The 20,551-nt window shown below is 40.4% G+C and overlaps 1 protein-coding gene and 1 long non-coding RNA gene across 12 annotated transcripts in view; one reads left to right on the plus strand and one right to left on the minus strand.

Moving 5' to 3' along the window:
- The window catches only part of CPEB1 (cytoplasmic polyadenylation element binding protein 1), a 94,388-nt gene that overhangs the window by 69,485 nt on the left and 4,352 nt on the right, over window positions 1-20,551 (minus strand). For all 11 annotated transcript variants that reach the window (XM_025437510.3, XM_025437504.3, XM_025437509.3 and 8 more), the window contains exon 2: window positions 5,921-6,095. Coding sequence is in view for 6 of the 11 variants with exons in the window: in XM_025437504.3 (XP_025293289.1) it covers window positions 5,921-6,095 (175 nt within the window). In the remaining 5 variants the exon portion in view is untranslated. The remainder of the gene's footprint in view (window positions 1-5,920; window positions 6,096-20,551) is intronic.
- LOC118354233 (uncharacterized) lies at window positions 2,553-4,814 on the plus strand. Its single transcript, XR_004814343.2, has 3 exons — window positions 2,553-2,607; window positions 3,569-3,639; window positions 4,589-4,814. It is a non-coding gene; the product is annotated as an uncharacterized LOC118354233 (long non-coding RNA).

Consider the following 20,551-nt stretch of genomic DNA (forward strand, 5'->3'; position numbering starts at 1 on the left):
GAAACACAACAAATGGAACAGGATAAAAGAACCCTGAGACCCAGGTTCTAGAGATCTTTCCTAGGTTGATACCAGATCATATATGCTTATGTAGTCTTTGAACTGTAGAAAATATTTCACAAAAACAAAATTAAGTAGGTTTTACACCCAAGGCTGATTGGAATTTTGAATTACAATAATAATTGGGGTCTACAAAAATGTAGGGGAAAAAAAGACTCTCATGAAATCCTGGCTGGATTGCAAACAGAGAAATTCACTTTGAGAAAGAAGTCAGTAACTTAATTTGAAGACAATATAAACCCCATTCTGCAATTCACTTCTAGCTACACAGGCTAAAGAAATTCTTGTTACGTGCACATAAGGAGACCTAAACAAGGATGTTCACCAAAATACTATTTATAATAGCAAAAAATAATTTACCAATATAGGATCAGATAATTATTATAGATATTTTTGTAAAATACTACTACTATACAGCAATTAAAACACACTGATTTGACTTAAAATATTAATATGGAGACATCATAAATATAACAATACATAGAGGGGCACCTGGGTGGCTCAGTTGGTCGACCATCTGCATTTCGGTCATGATCCCAGGATCATCAAGTCCCACATTGGGCTCCCTGCTTGCAGGTAACTGCTTCTCCCTCTCCTCCCTGCTTGTGTGCACTTTCTTGCTCAAATAAAATCTTTTAAAAATAGTAATAATACATTGAAAAAGGCAAATACTGGCTTATCTTGTTTTATTGTACATTGAAGATACTGCATTTTTTTATGAATTGAAAATTTATGGTGACCCTAGCAAGTCTATCAGTGCCATTTTTCCAACAGCATTTGCTCACTTCGAGTCTCAGTCACATCTTGGTAATTCTCACAATAATAGTAAGTTTGAAATATTGTATTTGTTATGATGATCCATAATCTTTGATGTTACCACTGTAATAGTTTTGGGGACACCACAAACCATGCACACACAAGATGGCAAACTTAATTGCTAAATGTTATGTGTGTTCTGACTGTTCCACCAACTAGCTATTTCCCATTCTCTCCCCCCTCCTTGGGCCTCCCCATTCCCTGAGGTACAGGAATATTGAAATTAGGCCAATTAATAACCCAATGATGGCCTCTAAGTGTCCAAGTGAAAGGAAGAATCCCACATCTCTCACTTTAAATCAAAAGCTAGAAATGATTAAGTTCAGGGAGGAAGGCCTGTTAAAAGTCAAGATAAACCAAAAGCTAGGTTTCTTACCCCAGACAAGTTGGGAACGCAAAGGAAGAGTTCCGGAAGGACATTAGAAGTGCTACTCCAGTGAACACATGAGTGATAAAGTGAAAACAGTTTTATTGCTGATAAGGAGAAAGTCTTAATGGTCTTAAGAGAAGATCCAACAGCCACGGTATCCTTGAACCCAAAGCCTAATCCATAACAAGGCCCTCACTCTCTTCAATTCTGTGCAGGCTGAGGGAGGGGACAAGGCTGTAGAAGACAAGTCTGAAGCTAGCAGAGGTGGGCTCATGAGGCTTAAGGAAAGACAGTGTCTCTGTAACATCAAACTGCAAGGTGAAGCAGCAAGGGCTGATGCAGAAGCGGCAGCAAGCTCTCCAGAAGATGTAGAGATCATTCGTGAAGGTGGCTCCACTAAACAATGGATTTTCTGGACGAAACAACATTCTATCAGAAGAAGATGCCATCTAGGACTTTCATAGCTAGAGAGGAGAAGTCAGTGCCCGGCTTCAAAGCTTCAAAGGATGGGTGGACTATTAAGGGCTAATGCAGCTGCTGACCTGAAGTTCAGACTGTGCTCAACATGCCATCCTGAAAATCCTAGGGACCTGAAGAATGATGCTAAATCTCTCTGCCTATGTTCAATCAGTGGAACAACAAAGCCTGGATGACAGCATATCTGTTTAGTAGGACACAGTTTCCTGAATATTTTAAGCCCACTGTTAAGACCTACTGCTCAGAAGATTCCTGGCAAAATATTACTACTCATTGACAACACACCTGGCCCCCCAAGAACTCTGAGGGAGATATACAATGAGACTCATATTTGCACACCTCACACAACATCCATTCTGCAGCCCATGAATCTAAAAGTAACTTCAGCTTTCAAGTCATTACTGAATATATTTCAAAGGGCTATAGCTGTCATAGGGCTTCCTCTGATGGATCTGGATAAAGTGAACTGGAAAACTTCTGGAAAGGATTTACCATTCTGGATGACAGTAAGAACACTCGTGATACAAGAGGTGGTCAGAGTATCAACATGGAAGGAGTGGATTCCAATCCTCACAGATGAATGAGGAGTTCATGACGTCAGTGGAGGAAGGCACTGCCGATGTGGTGGAAACAGCAGAACAAGATTAGAAGAAGAACCTAACAATGGGACTGAACTCATGATCAAACTTTAACAGATGAGGGGTTGCTTCTTGTGGATAAGCAATGAAAGTAGTTTCTTGAGATAGGATCTACTCCTGGTGAGGAGGCTGTGAAGACTGTTGGAATGACAACAAAGGATTCTACAAACAGAATACTACAAACACTTAGCTGCTAATAAGGTAGAGAGAGGATTTGAGAGGATAGACTCCATGATTTTTTCCACTGTATTTATATTTTTATATTAATTTTAGGTCTCAAAATGGAGACTCTATATGTATATAGATATATGATTAATATTTTATCTTAATTTCATGTTATACAGATTTTTATGTGACTAAACATGTAGAAAGATACTACTCTCAAAAGGTATTATTCTAGTAACTACAGAATACTCCATCACTTGAATATACTTGAAAATATATAAATATTTTCCTCTTGGGAGACATTTAGGTTTTTTGTGTTTTTCTTTTCCAAATTTTCACCATCATAATAATGCTCTAAGTATCCTTTTATATAAATCCTATCTATATTCATTATTACTCCTAAGGAGACACACTCAGATCTGAACACAGTAAGTCAAAGAACATGATGATTTTTAAAGCAAAAAAAAGTGATCTTTGAGGCAGAGTTATAAAGAAGCTGCAGAAGCAAACAGAGAAGCAATGCCAGGAACCCTGTCTGAGCATCAAGAAAAACGACAAGTCAACCTTAATTTTCTCCAACACAGAAGGCAGCCAGCTCAGCGGTGTGGCTTCCATTTTGTCCTCCACCTTTTTGTTGGAGAAATGAGTAACAGAGTTTGGAGGACAAATCTGCCCTTTAACATTACTGGCCATGGACCTCTGGAACCTCCAGGGGCTTTGCACAGCCCACGACACTCTGGCCCCCATCACCCCTGCAGCCATCATGAGGTGCTCCTCCTTCCCTACTCTTCCTTCAGTGCCCCAAACATGCCAAGCTCTCTCAAAAGCCTTAGTCCAATCTTCTCCATCTGAAACATTTTCGCCCACACTTTTTACATGATCTAGCTCTTTCTCTTCCTTTAGAACTCCATTTTAAACATACCTCCCAAGAGAGTTCCGGCCTAGGTGACTCAAAATGTTACTTCATAGTACTTACTAAAACTTGCCATTATTTTACTTATTTCTCTGCTTATTTTTTTCCTTCTGTTTCCCATCCACGAAGGGAGAACAGGTTCTGAGGATACCACATAAAGTCAGGAATCCCTGGAGCCCAACAACAGTGATTTGTATGAAGTATGCATTCCATAACTATTTGCTGTTGAACTTCTGGTGAATTTGGTCAATGTGGCAGCGGGACCAAGTGTATAGTAAGAGAAGTGGAATCTAAAGCTAGATTTTATAGGAATGACCTGAACTACAGGTCCAAGGTGGAGCTGATCTGCATTACTTAATGTAAGTGCTGAATGATGTCTCCCAAAGATGTCCAGGTCTTCATCCCTGGCACCAGGGATGGTTGAATGTCTCAGAAGAAATGTCTCAGAAGGAAATACTGATGTCTGCTTGGCCCAAGAGCCAAGCAAGCCATCCTAAGGTTAGGGCATGATGTCTCAGAAGAAAATACTGATGTCTCAGAAGAAAATACTGAATGTCTGCTTGGCCCAACAGCCAAACAAGCCATCCTAAGGTTAGGGCAGCATGATCTAGGCGCAAAGGCTAGGGCTCCATGTATTAAGCACTTGACTCAGCAGAAACCCGACCCGCAATAGTCACAGCATCCACTGAAGCCCAAATAAAACCAAGACCAAGCACAAGTGCTTGCTTCTCCCTCTCCCTCTGCTGTTCCCCTTGCTTGTGCTGTCTGGAGCATGCGCTCACTCTTAAATAAAATCTTTAAAAAACAAAAAAAGTCAAAGCTGGGAATACACCTGCACGTACCTAAAGATGTGGTGTTAGTGGGAGTCACGTGTTAGGAAGTAGCCTTGGTGCCACTCAAACATGGACTGAGACCGCAGGTTTTGGTCTGAGTCTGAGATCAGCCACTTAGTGACTAGCTAGGTAGTCTCACAAGTCCTTTAACCTAGAGGAGATTTAGTTTTCTCATCTGTAATACAAGATTGACTCCAATTTTGAAAGAAGTTCTACCATGGGTAAAATGCTATCAAACAGCATTGCCTGCTATAGAGAACTCATTCCTGAAAGAAAGAGTCCATCTGTGGCCAACTTAATTGTTGTCTTATTTTAGTAAGCTGCCACAGCCACCTCACCTTCAGTGACCACCTCCTTGGATAGTCAGCGGCCATCAACATCGAGGCAAGACCTTCCACCAGTGAAAAGACTGACTTGCTGAAAGTTCAAATGATGGTTAACATTTTCTAGCAATAAAGTATTTAAGTATGTACAATTTTTTAGACACAGTGCTTTTGCACACTTAACTGACTACAGCATGGCGTAAGCATAATTTTCTTATGTATTGGGAAACCAAAAAATTCCTTTGGCTCCCTTCATTGCCATATTTGCTTTGTTGCAGTGGTCTGGGACCCACCCACCACTTCTCCAGTTAGAAGAGTTTATAAATTCCACAGTTACCAAAAGTCAATCTTGTTTGTAATAAAATCTCTCCCTCAGATGTTTAGCTACTTTATGTTCACATACACCTGTATCCTTATGAGAACTATTTCCAACATCAAGTTAGGAAGCAAATCAAAGAATTTATGATGAAAAAACAGCAATTACCAGTCCTTGTTCTGCAGACCCCACTACTGCCAAATTTCTTCAAGGTACATTTAAAAAATTAAAAACATGTTCACTTTCAACTAAAGTAACTCAAACAAGAAACATTCCATCAATTATTTTTACAACATGTTGCAACTTCCACGAAAGATTATGAAACAACACTTGTTAGGACATCCAAGCCTCCTTCTGAAGTATCATCTTAGGGGATGCTCCCTTCTCCCTCCACTATCCTATGGGGTATCCTACATACCATCAAAACTAAATGCTCATTGACTTGCATTTGTAGTTAAAAGCAATTAAAATATTCAAGAAATGCACTGTCCAATACAGCAGCCACTAGTCACATGGTGACAAAGCACCTGAAACACAATTATTTCCAACTGAACTGCATTGTAAATGTGAAATATATATATTGAAGTTTTAGCACTAACAAAAAATGACATGCCATTTATGGTTTTTATATTGATTATATGTTGACATATTTTGTATATTAGATAAAATATTAACATGCCTTTTTAAAAAAGAAAACCTTTAAAATGTGGCTACATTTATATATGTATGACTCCCATTATAATTCTCTATATAAATAGTCCTGCTATGTTTGACCTATCCTTTTCTATCCAGTCTTTATATGCATCATAAAATAGATTTGCGTATTAGAAATCAAAGGCAGTCTTCACCCAGAGAACCCAATGCACAAAGTGAGCTACAAAAAAGGGCAAGGATTACCAAAGATTCAGTCATTCTTCACAGGTCATGAGAAAGCTGCCCAGAAACAGCTCTACATACATACATAGCGTATATACAAAAATATTTGCTCAAGTTTTCAAGTCTAAGTCACCTGGCAAATGATCATGAATTCCTCGGTTTATGGGTGTAGTGCAGACTCTATTGAAATCCAGAGAATTATCCAATATGGCATTTATCCTTTGAAAGATACTAGCATTGCTACATGTGGAGAGCGCAGGTGCTTCCTGGTTGTCTCGACAATCTTTTATCCTTCCAGCTTCTTCTTCCTAGACACAGAAAAAAGATATTTAGGTTTTCTTCCTAGATGAAGAAAAGATGCTTAGGTTTCTCTATACTCCTTTACGATAAATACCCCTCCTTCCTCCTAAACCAACACTATGAGATAAAGTAACAAGGAGCTGAAATTTCTTGCCTATATATTAAAATGCTCCCTTGGTATTCTCTAGCTCAGCAGACAACACTACCAGTTGTCTCTGACAGAAATCTTGGTACCATTCTTCATTCTTTCTCACTCATCACATCCAATGCCTGACATAGTAAGCAATGAAATACCACCGGACAGTCATTTTTAAGTAAAGTCTAATTAATCAAGCTCTAGGATTCCCAATTACCTTGGGGAAAACAAAAAACAGATGAAGTAAGGAAACTAGAACCTAGGATCAGACAGCTGGTCACTTCAAAATAAAATTTTAAAAAGCTGAGTGACTATGTTTAGCCTATTGAAATTCAGGTAAGCATGAGTATGGCCAGAGACAGGACAGCCTTAAAGGGACAAACTTGAGTCCCATATCATTCTCAAGTTCTTGAGAAATCTGGCATCCTTTGCAAGCTGTGAGGATGACCAGGATACTCAGTCCTACAAGGCTGTTTCCCCAAGCCTCCCAGAGAGCCACCACTGAGAACAGTTAAAGCCACACACACAAGGGTCCTTCCACAACTGTAGATTTCTAAGGATTCTCAACCTCGCCAAGGCAACATCACAAAGGCTAAGATGCACACATTTACCATCAATCTTCAGGTTTTTGTTTTGTTTTTAGTTTTTATTTATTTATTCTTGAGAAACAGAGAGAGAGAGAGAGAGAGAGAGAGAGAGAGGCAGAGACACAGGCAGAGGGAGAAGCAGGCTCCATGCAGGGAGCCTGATGTGGGACTTGATCGTGAGACTCTAGGATCATGCCCTGGGCCGAAGGCAGACACCCAACTGCTGAGCCACCCAGGCGTCCCAATCTTCGGGTCTTAAGGTTACATGCTTCATTCACTCACTGTCTCATCAACATTAACCAACAGTTTGCTATGTACAGTAAGCACCTGAAGGGTAGGCAGATTAGACAGACTCAACCAAAAGAGATTTCTGAAGTCTAGAAAGGAAACGAAGATCTGATCAGGCTGTCAACAGCCACCACACAAGCTATAGTTTGCTGGGATCATACATTGTCCTCTCAGCCAAAGGGGCTCAAAGACAACAATGTACCTGAAAGTACAGGAAGGAAAAGTCTGAAGCACAAAGAGAACAGAGGAGCTTTATCAAAAGTGGTCCAGTATGGCAAGGTATGGGGTTCTCAGGAGAGCAAACTGGAGGGAGGTCTGCCTTCAGCTCAGGTCATGATCCCAGGGTCCTGGGATCGAGCCCCCACATCAGGCTCCCTGCTCAGTAGTCTGCTTCTCCCTCTTCACCCTGTGAGTATGCTCTCTCAAATTAATAAAATCTTAAAAAAAAAAAAAAAAAAGCAAACTGGAAAGAATGCCTCATGACAGCTTAAGGATTTAGAATTGTCTCCTATATAATCAGAGCTTTCCAATTTTTTTCCCCAAGATTTTATTTATTTATTCATGAGAGACACAGAGAGAGGCAGAAACAAAGGCAGAGGGAAAAGTAGGCTCTCTGGGGGGAACCCAATGTGGGACCCAATCCCCGGGATCACAACCTGATCCAAAGGCAGACACTCAACCACTGAGCCACCCGGGTACCCCCAGAGCTTTCCAAATTTTAAAAGGCCCCTCTTAACATACAAATACTTTTTGATTTTTATTTAGTAGTACAGATACGCTATAAATCTATGTATTCAGATCCTGGTGAGGAGATATGTACACAGTATGTAAGTTTCAGGAGATCTCAAGCAACTATGTGAAAGAGGACAGGAAGAACCAGTGAGGAAAGTACACAGTCATCCAGAGAAGATGCAGGCCCAGAGACCCTGTGGGAGAAACTGGCTTCCCCAGGAGGAGGGCAAGGTCTTAGAATCTTACCGTCTTGAGCAGCCTGAAAAAAACCCAATTTAGAAATATGCCTGGCCAACTCTACTCCAAATCCCATGAGGAACATATACCAAGGATGCCTGGGTGGCTCAGCGGTTAAGCACCTGCCTTCGGCCCAGGGTGTTATCCTGGAGTCCCAGGATCAAGTCCCCCATCAGGCTCCCTGCATGGAGCCTGCTTTTCTCCCTGCCTATGTCTCTGCCTCTCTCAGTGTCTCTCATGAATAAATAAATAAAATCTTAAAAAAAAAAAAAAAAACATAACTTCGAACCTCAAGGCAAATGCTGTCTGGAATGCCTCCCTCCCTCTCAGGTACACCAATCCAGTTATCTGGAAGACTCTGGGTAATTAGAACTTAAGGAAATGGAGCATTCGATTAACACCCCAAACTGCTTAATCACATCACTAAGTACCAATGGTTTGGAAGGGGGGGGGGGTCAAAACAAGCAACTTCGGGGGAGGGGAGTAGATCTACCACCTTCCTTATGTACAAAACAGGGATAAAAGTTAATACTATGCCTCAGATGGCTCTTTGTGAATACACATAACATGCTTGGCACAGTACCTGGCACATGATGACATGCTAAACAGACAAATGTGGACTAGCAGTAGTATCATTACTAGTACACCAATGGGTCAGAGGCCACCACAAGAGTCCCTGAAAACAAGACTATTTGCTCATTAAAGGAGAAAATGTACTGAGGACACAAGCCAATTATTTCTTTGAAGACCCCAGACCCTTCCATGCCTAATTTTCCTAATCATTTCATTTAGAAAGCTTAATTAAAAGGACTAAAGATTGGATATAAATTGAACTGCCTAAAATGTGTACCTAACACCACAATTCAGTGATCCTTCAAATTCTCCAGCTAAATGAATTCAGTTTCTCATTTTCAAAACACAAACCTTTGGTCCACATCCATTACTCTATATATTCTACTGCAACTGATCAATTTATAGGTCTATGTTCACATCAATGTTTGTTTGTTTGTTTGTTTTTTTACCATAAAGAAAAAGTAACCCCCTTGGTTATACCACTGTTGTCTAATAATTTTCCTGATTATTTTTGGCATATTTTGTCTTAAAAATGAGATCATTTGCAAAGGTTTTTTTAAACCTTTATTTGGTCTTTCACAATGGACAGGAAAGGAGATTTTAAGAGGATCAGAGACTTGGAATGCAAATCTTAATACTATTGAGAACCATGGATCAAAAGAGCAAATTACTTCGCAATGCTAGAAAAGAGAAACAGTAATGCTTACTGTCACTGGCTAAAAATGGTGTCAAGATAAAACCAGTTTGTACCTCCTCATTGTCAGAAAGAATGGTTCATGAGGAATCTTCGCTAAATACATGCTATTTTTTTAATTTATTTTTTATTGGTGTTAAATTTACCAACATACAGAATAACCCCCAGTGCCCGTCACCCATTCACTCCCACCCCCCGCCCTCCTCCCCTTCCACCACCCCTAGTTCGTTTCCCAGAGTTAGGAGTCTTTACGTTCTGTCTCCCTTTCTGATATTTCCCACACATTTCTTCTCCCTTCCCTTGTATTCCCTTTCACTATTATTTATATTCCCCAAATGAATGAGAACATATAATGTTTGTCCTTCTCCGATTGACTTACTTCACTCAGCATAATACCCTCCAATTCCATCCACGTTGAAGCAAATGGTGGGTATTTGTCATTTCTAATAGCTGAGTAATATTCCATTAATACATGCTATTTTATAGGTCTCTATGTTCTGCTCTTCAACAGGTAAGAGCTGACATTCCTATCATGACACACAGGTCTCCTACAGCAATAGTTCTCAACTGGGAGCCAGAGGGAGACAATATTACAGAAAGCAGCATTCCTTTTCCACAAGGGAAAAAAATCTTCCCCAAACTGAACCACTGTTTCACAAAGCAGAAAGAACACAGCCCTCGAAGCATAAATACTAACTCTACCATATAAGTATCCACTATGAGCTTTGGTTGTCTTAGGTATAAAATGGAGTACCATCTACTCTGCAGACTCTGTAGTAATGAGAAATCTATGAAGTGCCTGGATAGGCTCATCCCAGTCAAGTTCACTAAGAAGCTCATTTACTTGTTTAGCACTTCTACCTGGAGGTTTTTCTGCATTTGTGGCTTGAAGCTATCACTCATTAACTCTTTAAAAATCTGAACCCGTATCATCTAGCTAGGTTTTTCTACTTATAGACTAAGATCCCCAAATTTTATACTTATTTGTATACTAGAATTGCCTAATTTGGAAATCCAAGCCTTGCCTTCAGATACCATACAACCCAGCATCAATACGGTGATAGTACAGCCATGCTTTAGGTCAAAATCCTGGTCTGGGGATATCTGATGGTCATAAATGAATGCCAAGTCTACCACCTCTGGGTTGATAATAGTTCAGTTTGCCATTAGTCAAAAACACAACACCTATATTGCAGACCCCTTCAAGACTATCCCTATTAGCCATTTACTATGTTCATGAAAAGTCAGTTGAGAGATTTATGGAATACTATCTGAAGGATATACAGTTTATTCTTCCAGATGGGAGTTTTAACCTGAAGTCCACAGACTAACATCTACTAAGTCTCCAGCAAAACTGTATTCACCCTTGAAATTTTTTCTGAGAATAAGATTTTCTAATTAGATGTTTTTTACATGAGAGCATTAATATTGAACATTCAGGTTTTTTAATTAAGACATACCAACAGAAGGGCGCCTGCCTGGCTGGCTCAGTTGGTAAAACAACTCTTGATCTTGGGGTTGTGAGTTCAAGCCCCACCTTAGGTATAGAGATTACTCAAAAAAAAAAAAAAAAAAAGACATACCAAAAGATATACTTAGATGCCCCCAAAGAACTGGTTCAGAGATGTACTTTGGCAATTTGCTTTTTACAGTAAGTAATAAAGCTGAACAGAACCTATCTATAGCATTTATACTCATGATTTTGAAGACGCTGTTTGACTACAACTTTGAACAGCCCCCTTCTATAAACACCCACTGAGGGATCCCTGGGTGGCGCAGCCGTTCGGCGCCTGCCTTTGGCCCAGGGCACGATCCTGGAGACCAGGGATCGAATCCCACGTCGGGCTCCCGGTGCATGGAGCCTGCTTCTCCCTCTGCCTATGTCTCTGCCTCTCTCTCTCTCTCTGTGTGACTATCATAAATAAAAAAAAAAAAAAAAAAAAAAAAAACACCCACTGAGAAAAAGGTCATTCAGATCAAAGATTAGGAAATGCTACAGACTCACCTGAGGAACTGACAGGTTTCTTTTATGGAAGAATTTAAATCATCTGGCCATTCAAAGTCAGTTTCTGGTTGAACTTTACTGACTCTACAATTGCTAAGAAATGCTTCGTTATGTTTAATTTTCTCCTTGACCTTTACCTGTCCAATCTTAACTGAACTTCCACCTCAAGTTTTCTGTGCAACCCTATACGAACTAAAACTTATTAGATTGATCCATACAGAACTGTCAACATTCTACCTTTTGCAACCAACAAAATAAGAGATTCACACAGTTCAATCTATTTCATAAATTCAAAAAACCTGTTAGGTTGGATGTTGAGATTACAGATAGAGGAAGCATAATCCTTGCCCTAAGGAGAATTAGTCAAGCAAGAGAAGGAAATCTAGCTAGGCAAGTACAAAATGCCACATATACAGGAGAGTAGTAAATAAAAGGTACCTGGAATGGTTTCACAACTCAGACTTCTAAACTGAAGAATGAAATATCAGAATTTCTCCAAGGGTGGGAAAGAACAGACAAGCAGAGAATATGCACAGAATGGATACAGAACACTATAAACTCAAGAAAAGGAAGTGGAAGACAGAGAGGTTCACCAGGAATAAAGGATAAATGGCTGCAGGTCCTTACTTACAGAAAGACAAAGTGAATCCATCACCAGGTACAAAACTCAAGATACCACCCCCTTCTTCCTCTTCATGATCTGACCTTTCTTCTCCACTGTAAGTATACCCAAGGCTCATTTTAAAAAACAAACACACTTTCCTTGACTTAAAACATCCAAGCCACTGCCTTCTTTCTCTTGCTCTACTCCTAATCTTCTAGAAAATATGCTATACTTAGTTCCTAACCTTCTGCTTGTCCTCTCAATCCACAATATCCTGGTAGTATGACACCCTCCCCACAAACAACAGAACAACACTACAGAATTGCTCCTAAATTGATGACTTCATAACTGCCAAACCAAACCAGTATTGCAGGTTTATTTTACGTGGAATCTTTGGAGATCCGATCCTTAACTATTCTCCACTCACTTAATTCAGGATTCCTTCTCATCGATCTACTTTTCTAGTTTTCAGTTTCTACAGGGTACATCAAATGTGACTCCTCGCTCTCTCTTGCTCTCGTCTCAATGCAGTCTGGAAAAGGAGATATAATTTCCAAGACAGGTTTATGAGAATGTTAAGGGAATATTTAATACCTTGACTGCTCAAAAATATCCAGAACACAGGATCACTGTAAATGTAGCTCTTGTCATATTTACTTGTCAAACTGTTAGCTATATGCACTGTTAGCTCTGTGTTTGATATATGATAAGGTCCTCCAAGGCCTTTATCTAAGCAGCACTCAGCGTACTACCTGCAGCACTCCCAGGTACTCAATACACACAGCACAGGAAGGGCAGACCCACAGCACACCCCTTTCACAGGTATGCTCCACCACTTCGATCACAAGCTCCATCAATGGCAGTGACTCCTTCAATTTTTTTTTCCTTTCTTTAATCTTAAGACAAGATCAGAATCAATATTCAGTCATCAAGTTTATCTCTTCTGTCAAAGCTCTAAGCCACAGTCATTTCAGGATTTGGGGTTTTAAGTCCCTTGGACCAGAGACAATTCACATGAACAAAAAACAAAGAACCCATAAACAACATAACCTGGTGATTGCAGACTCAAAGGTTATAATTACACTTACTGATTGTATTTTCATCATATGCCAGGAGCCATTCTGAAGACAGAGGTAAGTCAGACAATCCCTGCACGCAAGGAGTTACCCTAATGGGAACACAGCACATAAACAAGTATAGGCTGTACTATAAGCCCAACAATAAATATATAAGTAACAAGAGTAGTAGGAAGGTAAGAAGATTAAAAGGTTTTACTAGTCACAGTAGGGGTGGGGAGGGTATTCTAGACAAAAAGAACATGTACAAAGGCAAGGAGGTATGAAACAGGGATGGTTTTAGGCAGCTAGAAGTACACTACTGCTAGAATTTTAAGTGCCAAGGAACACCCTATGACCCAGCAATTGCACTCAGGCTCCTATATGCAAGAGAAAAGAGTACATGAGATTGTAAAAAAGCATGTAGAAGAACAGCCACAGCAATTTTAGTTACATTTGAACCCTGAAAAGAAAAACTGAAAACTGATGCCCATTGTGTCAGTGGTCCCCAAGTCTGGGGCCCCCAGGTTTGATGAGTCACTAGAAGATTTCTCAGGACTCAGTATACAATTGTACTCAGCACATATGGCTAACACTTATCACAGCCAGAAGATACAGAGAAAAACCAGCAACGGGAAAAGGCACTTGGAACAAAGTCGGGGGGAAAACCAGGTACAAGCTTCCAAGGGAGTCATACAATTAAGCTCAGTTACTTAGCTCCCCCACAATGAGTTGTGACAACACACATGAAATGCTGCCAACCAGGGAAGCTTGCTAGAGACTTGGCACCCAGGATTTTTCTTGAAGAGTGGTCACATAGGCAGCCTCTTCTTAGAATATGCCCAAATTCCAGACTCCAGGAGGAGAGCAGGTATTCAGCATAAATCACATTGTGTGCACAGTTTAAAATCACATTGTGTGCACAGTTTAGGTGTAGTAATTCACTCTATCGGTTCTGGGAATGGTGGGACTACAGCAGTAAACTTGGGACTTCACTGTGACTTGTAGAAGTCTCAGATACTAAATTAAGTGGTGGGGAAAAAAGTAAGACTCCAAAGACCACATGCTACAGGATTTCATTTGAAGTTCAAAGAAAAGGCAAAACCAATTAAGGACAAAGAAGTCAGAATAGTTAATTTAGGGGTGGGAGGGTGGGGAGATAGAGTGGGAAGGGCACACGGGAACCTTTACCAGTACTAAAAACGTTCCATATCTTTATCTGTATGGTAGTTACTTAAGTGTGTAAAAATAATATAAATATATAAAAACTTATTATGTATATACTCACAATTAGTGCTTTTTACTATGTGTATGTTCTCTCTCTCAATTTTAAAAAAGTTCAAGGAGGAGACCAATAGAAATTAAACTCAGACCATAACGGGCTTTGTATGCTACCACTAAGGGCCTTGACTTTTCCTGTGTGGTGGTAGTTCTCCAAGTGAGGTCTTGGCCCCTGGAGGTCCCCACGACCTTTTAGAGGCCCCCTAAACCAAAACTACTTTCACAATTCTAAGATTTTTTTTTCACTATGCTGACATTTGTAATGATGGTACAAAAATCCTAAGTGTGGGTAAAACTACCACCTTAACGGGAATCGAGGCAATGCCAGTAAACTATAGTAAGCAGTTACTGTATTCTTCATGCTCTGCAATCCCAGAGACAGATTTTCTTATTGATGTCCTTGAGAAAGCAGTAAAAATGTATTAAATCCTGACCCTTGAGTATAAGCCTTTAGTATTCTGTGAGACAAATGGGAAGTAAGCATAAAGCCCACTTGCTGCATATTGAAGTTTAGTAGTCGTCTCAAGGGAAAGTGTTTATGTGCCTGAGTTTCAGGAAGAACTAGTTTTTTTTTGTTTGTTTTTTTAAAGAAATAGCTTTTTCACTTGAAACCACAACTGATATACTATAGTTATATCCAACTTTGGGTACTTGGCAAACATTCTCTTGAAAACAAAGCAAGTCAAACACTTCAAATAAAAATAATGGTCAGTATTTGTTGCCAACAGTTAAAATTTAAGATTTGAAGGAAAAAAAACAGAACTCTGGGAAACCCTCATCGGCCACTTTCCTCAATATTTTAAGACTCCTCTGATGAGACTGATGGTGTAATTAACTAGTGTGTCAGCAGTGTATATATGTGTATGTGCAGACATTATACATTTACTATGAATATTGCATAACAATGAACCAGTATTTATCAAATGATTACGGTGTTACAAAATCAGGCATGGGTGAATGATCTATCCAAAGTATGAGAGAGATATATGTGTTTTAATCTAACAGAGTAAGAGTACTCCTATAAGGCTTTGGAATCCATGTTGCAACTGACCTTTAAGAAGTTAATACTTGTTGAGTTTTAGTGTAGTATCAAAAAGGAATAGCCACAATTAAATGAAAAGGTTATTTAAATATCCCTCCTTTAAAAAAAAAGATTTATTTATGATAGAGAGAGAGAGAGAGAGGGGCAGAGACACAGGAGGAGGGAGAAGCAGGCTCCATGCCGGATCCCGACGTGGGATTCGATCCTGGGACTTCAGGATCATGCCTCCGGCCAAAGGCAGGTGCCAAACCACTGAGCCACCCAGGGATCCCCATATTCCTCCTCTTTTCAACCCAGCATCTGTGTGAGGCCAAATTTTCTTCATATATTTCAACTGAAACAACACACGGCAACAAATTAAACACAGAGACAGGAAAAGCCAGCTATCTTCTAATAAATCCAATACTAAAGAGATTTGCAAAAATACAAAAAAGACTGCTCACTCTTTTCATCTTCCTTTGTCTCCAAAAATATAACTTTATTAATATGAAATGGATTTGTAACTTTAATAATTTTTCAGTTTTAATTTCTAATGGGCAAATATCAATAAACACAATCCACATACACAAGTATCAAGATACAATCCACAAACACAATAGATACAATCCACATACTGAGGTCCTCAGTAATGGAAGTCTGAGATGAAAATGTCTGAGAACCCCTGCATTACAACAGGTAATCAAACTGGCACTTTTCAAAGATCATATAGGAACATCCAGGCAGAAATACAAACATCCATAAAGCCTGAAGAAATGCTCCTAACGGCACAGTGTACTTGGGAAAAAGTTTCAGAAATGCACATGTGAGACAGGAAAGGAGCATCTGATGTCAGATATCAAGGATTTAAGAGATGAGCAAAGGGCAGGCCAAAATGGGGAGGGAGGTACTATGTACAAAAGTTTGATGGGAAAAAGCCAAGCAAAGCCACTGAGGCTGACTGCTTGAGGGGAGTGCTGTACTAAAGTAAGGTCTAAACAAAGGAGAGAAGTAATCGTGTTCACCAACAGAGGTGAAAGGTGTGGCAGAAACAATGTACCAAAAGGTCCTGAGGGTGTGAGAAAGATGGACTCCAATGCACAAACTGCTCTCTGAACCGGGAGAAGGCCACTCCTGCAATAGCTGAAGATAAAGAATATAATGAGAGCAAGTCCAATTGGAGAAGGCAAGAACACCAACTAGATGACCAACTGCAGAGCTGAGAGTGTCTCTTAGCCTAAACAATGTAAGTCTGTATCCATCTCACATTGCAAAGTATTAACACGACATGCTTAAAGAAATTGAAAATCTAAAAAAAAAAAAAAAAAAAAAAAAAAAGGAAATTGAAAATCTTCCTCAAAAATCAACCAGTTGACAGAGCACAAGGACTCAAATGAGGATCCCAGACTCCAAATGTCTTCTTTCTCTGCATAAAGGAAGCCGGAAAAAGAGAGGAGATAGGGCAGGTCAGGGAACTGCTCTGTGGCAACTTGGAACTGTATGGGAGGCTCTCACAAGGGAAGAGAAATACTGTTCTCAATGCTCCACGTGAAACATCTGGAACCCTTGGCATTCAGAGACCTTCCCAAACTCAGGTAGGGCAACAGGAACAAGCAAAGCAGCATGATGGTGGTGGAGGAGACATAACATCCTGACCGGCAGAACTAAATTCAGCTTTCTGAAGTCCAAAATCCAAAGCAACTTTGAATTTCATCTTAAAACTCCTACACTAATGGACACCTGAGTGGCTCAGTCATCTGAACATCTGACTCCTGATCTTGGCTTAGGCCTTGATGTCACCATCATGAGTTTGGAGCTCCACAACAAAAACAAAAACCACTTCGTGGATTTAATCAAGCTGAAATACCTCAGTAGTCAATTCCTAGAGGTAAGGGGCACAGAGGGAGGAGTTTGGGAGATGCACCCATCCAGGGACCAAGGGTCAGAAGGATAAGTCTGGGAAACAAGAGGATCACTAGCATGATAGAGCTCCACTCAGAGCAATGGGTATGAATAGGTAGCAACAACTGAGGAAGAAGGTAGAAAGAGAAGACTGAAAACTCTTCTCCAAGGAAGACCTGACGGTAGCAATGGAAAAAAGAACCAATAAAAGGATGCAGAAGCAAAGAAAGACACAGACCACATCAAGGCTTTATAGTTACAGAAATTGCGAAGAGGTTTCCAAAGAAGAGCTACAAGTATGCATTCGTCCTTCTGTACTGGGGCCTCCACTGACTAAAAATACAAAACATAAGAACCAAAACACCCCCGATACAGTCCTTTCCCCCAAGAGAACACTATAGTCCAAGAAAAATACACTAATTGGGTGCAGGAGATAGAATTAGATTAGCCCCAGGAGAGGAGTAGAGAGAAAAAATTAGTTCTGTTTTTACAAAGATTTGTCAGAGAGTGAGAGTGAGAAAGGGAGCGAGCAAGCACACACAAGCAGGGAGAGTGGCAGGCAGAGCGTGAGGGAGAAGAAGGCTCCCCACTGAGCAAGGAGCCCAATGCAGGACATGACCTGAGCCCAAAGCAGATGCTTAACTGACTGAGCCACCCAGACATCCTGGTTGTTTTTGTTTTTAGCATTTAAATTTTTTTTCCACTTATTTATTCATGAGAGACAGAGAGAGAGGGAGGGGGGGTAGAGACACAGGCAGAGGGAAAAGCAGGTTCCATGCTGGGAACCTGATGTGGGACTCAATCCCGGGTCTCCAGGACCACAACCTGGGTGGAAGGCGGTGCTAAATGGCTGAGCCACCCAGGCTGCCCCATGGGTGTTTTTAAACCTGAATTTAATATGCCTCTGACAACTCGTTCAGTAGGCCAATCAAAACCATGGGTTTTGAGAACAATCAGGGCTAGAGCTCAACTTTAAATTTGTTCAGAGAACTAGTACAGCAGGAATACACAAGCCCTCTGTATAAGGGGAAAGAAGAGCCAACAGAATGAACCGTAGGGAATGTGGCATTCAGGGGGAGGAGGAAACTTGTAAGTGCCTGGACAAAGATCTACTTGGGGGGGGGGGGGGGGGGGAGCTACAGAATCTTAGAGACAAACGGAAACTTTAAGTAGGAGATAATCAGAGACCAATATAGCAAAGGTCGAGGTACATGAATTCTAGAAATACCAGTATGGAAATGAAGAGGACTCTATCATCCATTCACTGAATTACCCTAAAACAATCACTCTCATGCTAAGCTTAGTTCTCCTGAGAAAATAGGTAGACGTTAGAATCTGTGTTTGGTGTCAACTTTGAGTTCTACCTGGGAGATAGGTCTCTAATATCTTTTGAGGTTCATAACAATTCTAAAATTACAGTTAAAAAAAAAAAAGTCTCAGGAGAAAGGACTCAGGAGACAGATGGTATCAGAGCCAGGAGCACAAAGCCAGAATGTAGAGAGCACAGGTGTTAAGTAGCAAGAGATTAAGTGTTCTGTCAAAAGACAAAAAAGACAAAAAAGACAAAAAAAAAAAAAAAAAAAAAACAACCAGCCCCTCAAGGTAACTGCCTGCCTCCAACAGAGAGCTACTCCCATACCTTTATCCAAGGAGACTTTGGGTCAAGATGCTAAACCCATCAGGATCGTACATGTATCTGCATATAATGCTGGCTAAGAATAAAGAAACAAGTAATACTAGTATAGTTAAATTACTCCCAGAGTCAATAGCTAGGTTTAACTGTGACCCATTTTTCGAACACAAATCAATCTTTAGACCTGTCCTCTGGGGATTCTACAATTACCTCAAGGCAAGTCATCACAAAATGCCTTAAAAATCAAAACAAAAGAGTGTTAACTCATTGCAATCTAAAGGGTGCTCCAACCATACAGGAATACTAGAAACGAAGTAGAAACCAAAGGTTGTCCATGCCTAAGTGTTCTTCTGCACACAAAGCTCAACCCATTTAGTCAGGAATGCTCCCCCCACGCGTCTGTTATTTAAAAACACATTATAGGTTAAGAAAGCAAAACAATCCCTGAGAGGAGACTTTTTAAATCTCAATAACAAAACTCAGTGAAAATTATCATTACAAAGCAAATTTAACACTGAAATTTGGATATTGACTTTTTATGGAGTCAGATAATTTTCCCATGAAAAATGCAAAGTATTACATATATGATGTACCTTTTTGTTCTGTACTTTCAGCCAGTTTACTATAATTGAAATAGTAGCCTTGTTTTAGGAGTCCTATCTTGAACATAAAAACTTTCAGCCCTGAGAATCTGTGCTTACAGCAGAAGGGATGAGCTCTCAAGAGGAGGTATAACCAAAAACAGCAACAAAGGCAGGAAAGAAAACAATGAGTATTTCCAAAGCTGCAATGTGGGGGGCCAGGGAGACTGAGTTGGCAGTAAGCAAAAGGCTTAATACTGAAAGGGTGCAATCAACACTTCTTGGCTTTAAATTAAACAGGAGCAAAAATTCTTGTAACCTCCTCTACTCCAACCTCTAGGTCTAGCCCCCTTCCTACCCTTCACCCTCTGTCCCCAGGGTTTCTGGCAAGTTCTCCCCAGAGTCAGTATAGCTTAGATACTGTTTAGGAAACGCAGATTTGCAGAACAGGATGGGATTAGCACAGCTCTTCCATAGGAAAAGAATAATTTGTTATTTGATTCTGATTCTTTTACTGACTCCACAACTAGCGGCTGAAGACAACAGCCTACACATTAATATCCAGGTTTGATATGCTTTCCTGTCCCAAACTTCAAGCCAGAAGCACAAACCCATTAATTAATTTGCGTTTTAAACACATTATTTTAGGCAATGGTCATTTAGCCAAGGGACGGGAAACCAATGAATGAGAAAGTCTGAGCAGATAATGTCTACCACATGAACACTAAAATGCCAACAGACAGCTACTTTAGTCACCTTACTTTTTCTCCTACCCACCCCCAAATTCACAAACACTGAACTCACAACTGAGTGCCTGAACTAAAAATGTTTGCTAGAGGGGCCTCTGGGTGGCTCAGTGGTTGAGCACCTCCCTTCTGCTCAGGTCGTGATCCTGGGGTCCTGGGATCAAGACCCACATCCAGCTTCCTGTAGGGAGCCTGCTTCTCCGTCTGCCTAGGTCTCTGCCTCTGTGTTTCATGAATAAATAAAAATAAAAATGTTTGCTAGAGAATCAGCTGGACACCAGAAAACATTCTAAAGTTTCTGTCTTTCCAAAAACTTCCCAGATGGGCAGCCCCGGTGGCGCAGCGGTTTAGCGCCGCCTGCAGCCCTGGGCGTGATCCTGGAGACCCTGGAT

The sequence above is a fragment of the Canis lupus genome, chromosome 3 (genome assembly GCF_003254725.2).
Source record: "Canis lupus dingo isolate Sandy chromosome 3, ASM325472v2, whole genome shotgun sequence".
Taxonomy (NCBI): Eukaryota; Metazoa; Chordata; class Mammalia; order Carnivora; family Canidae; genus Canis; species Canis lupus.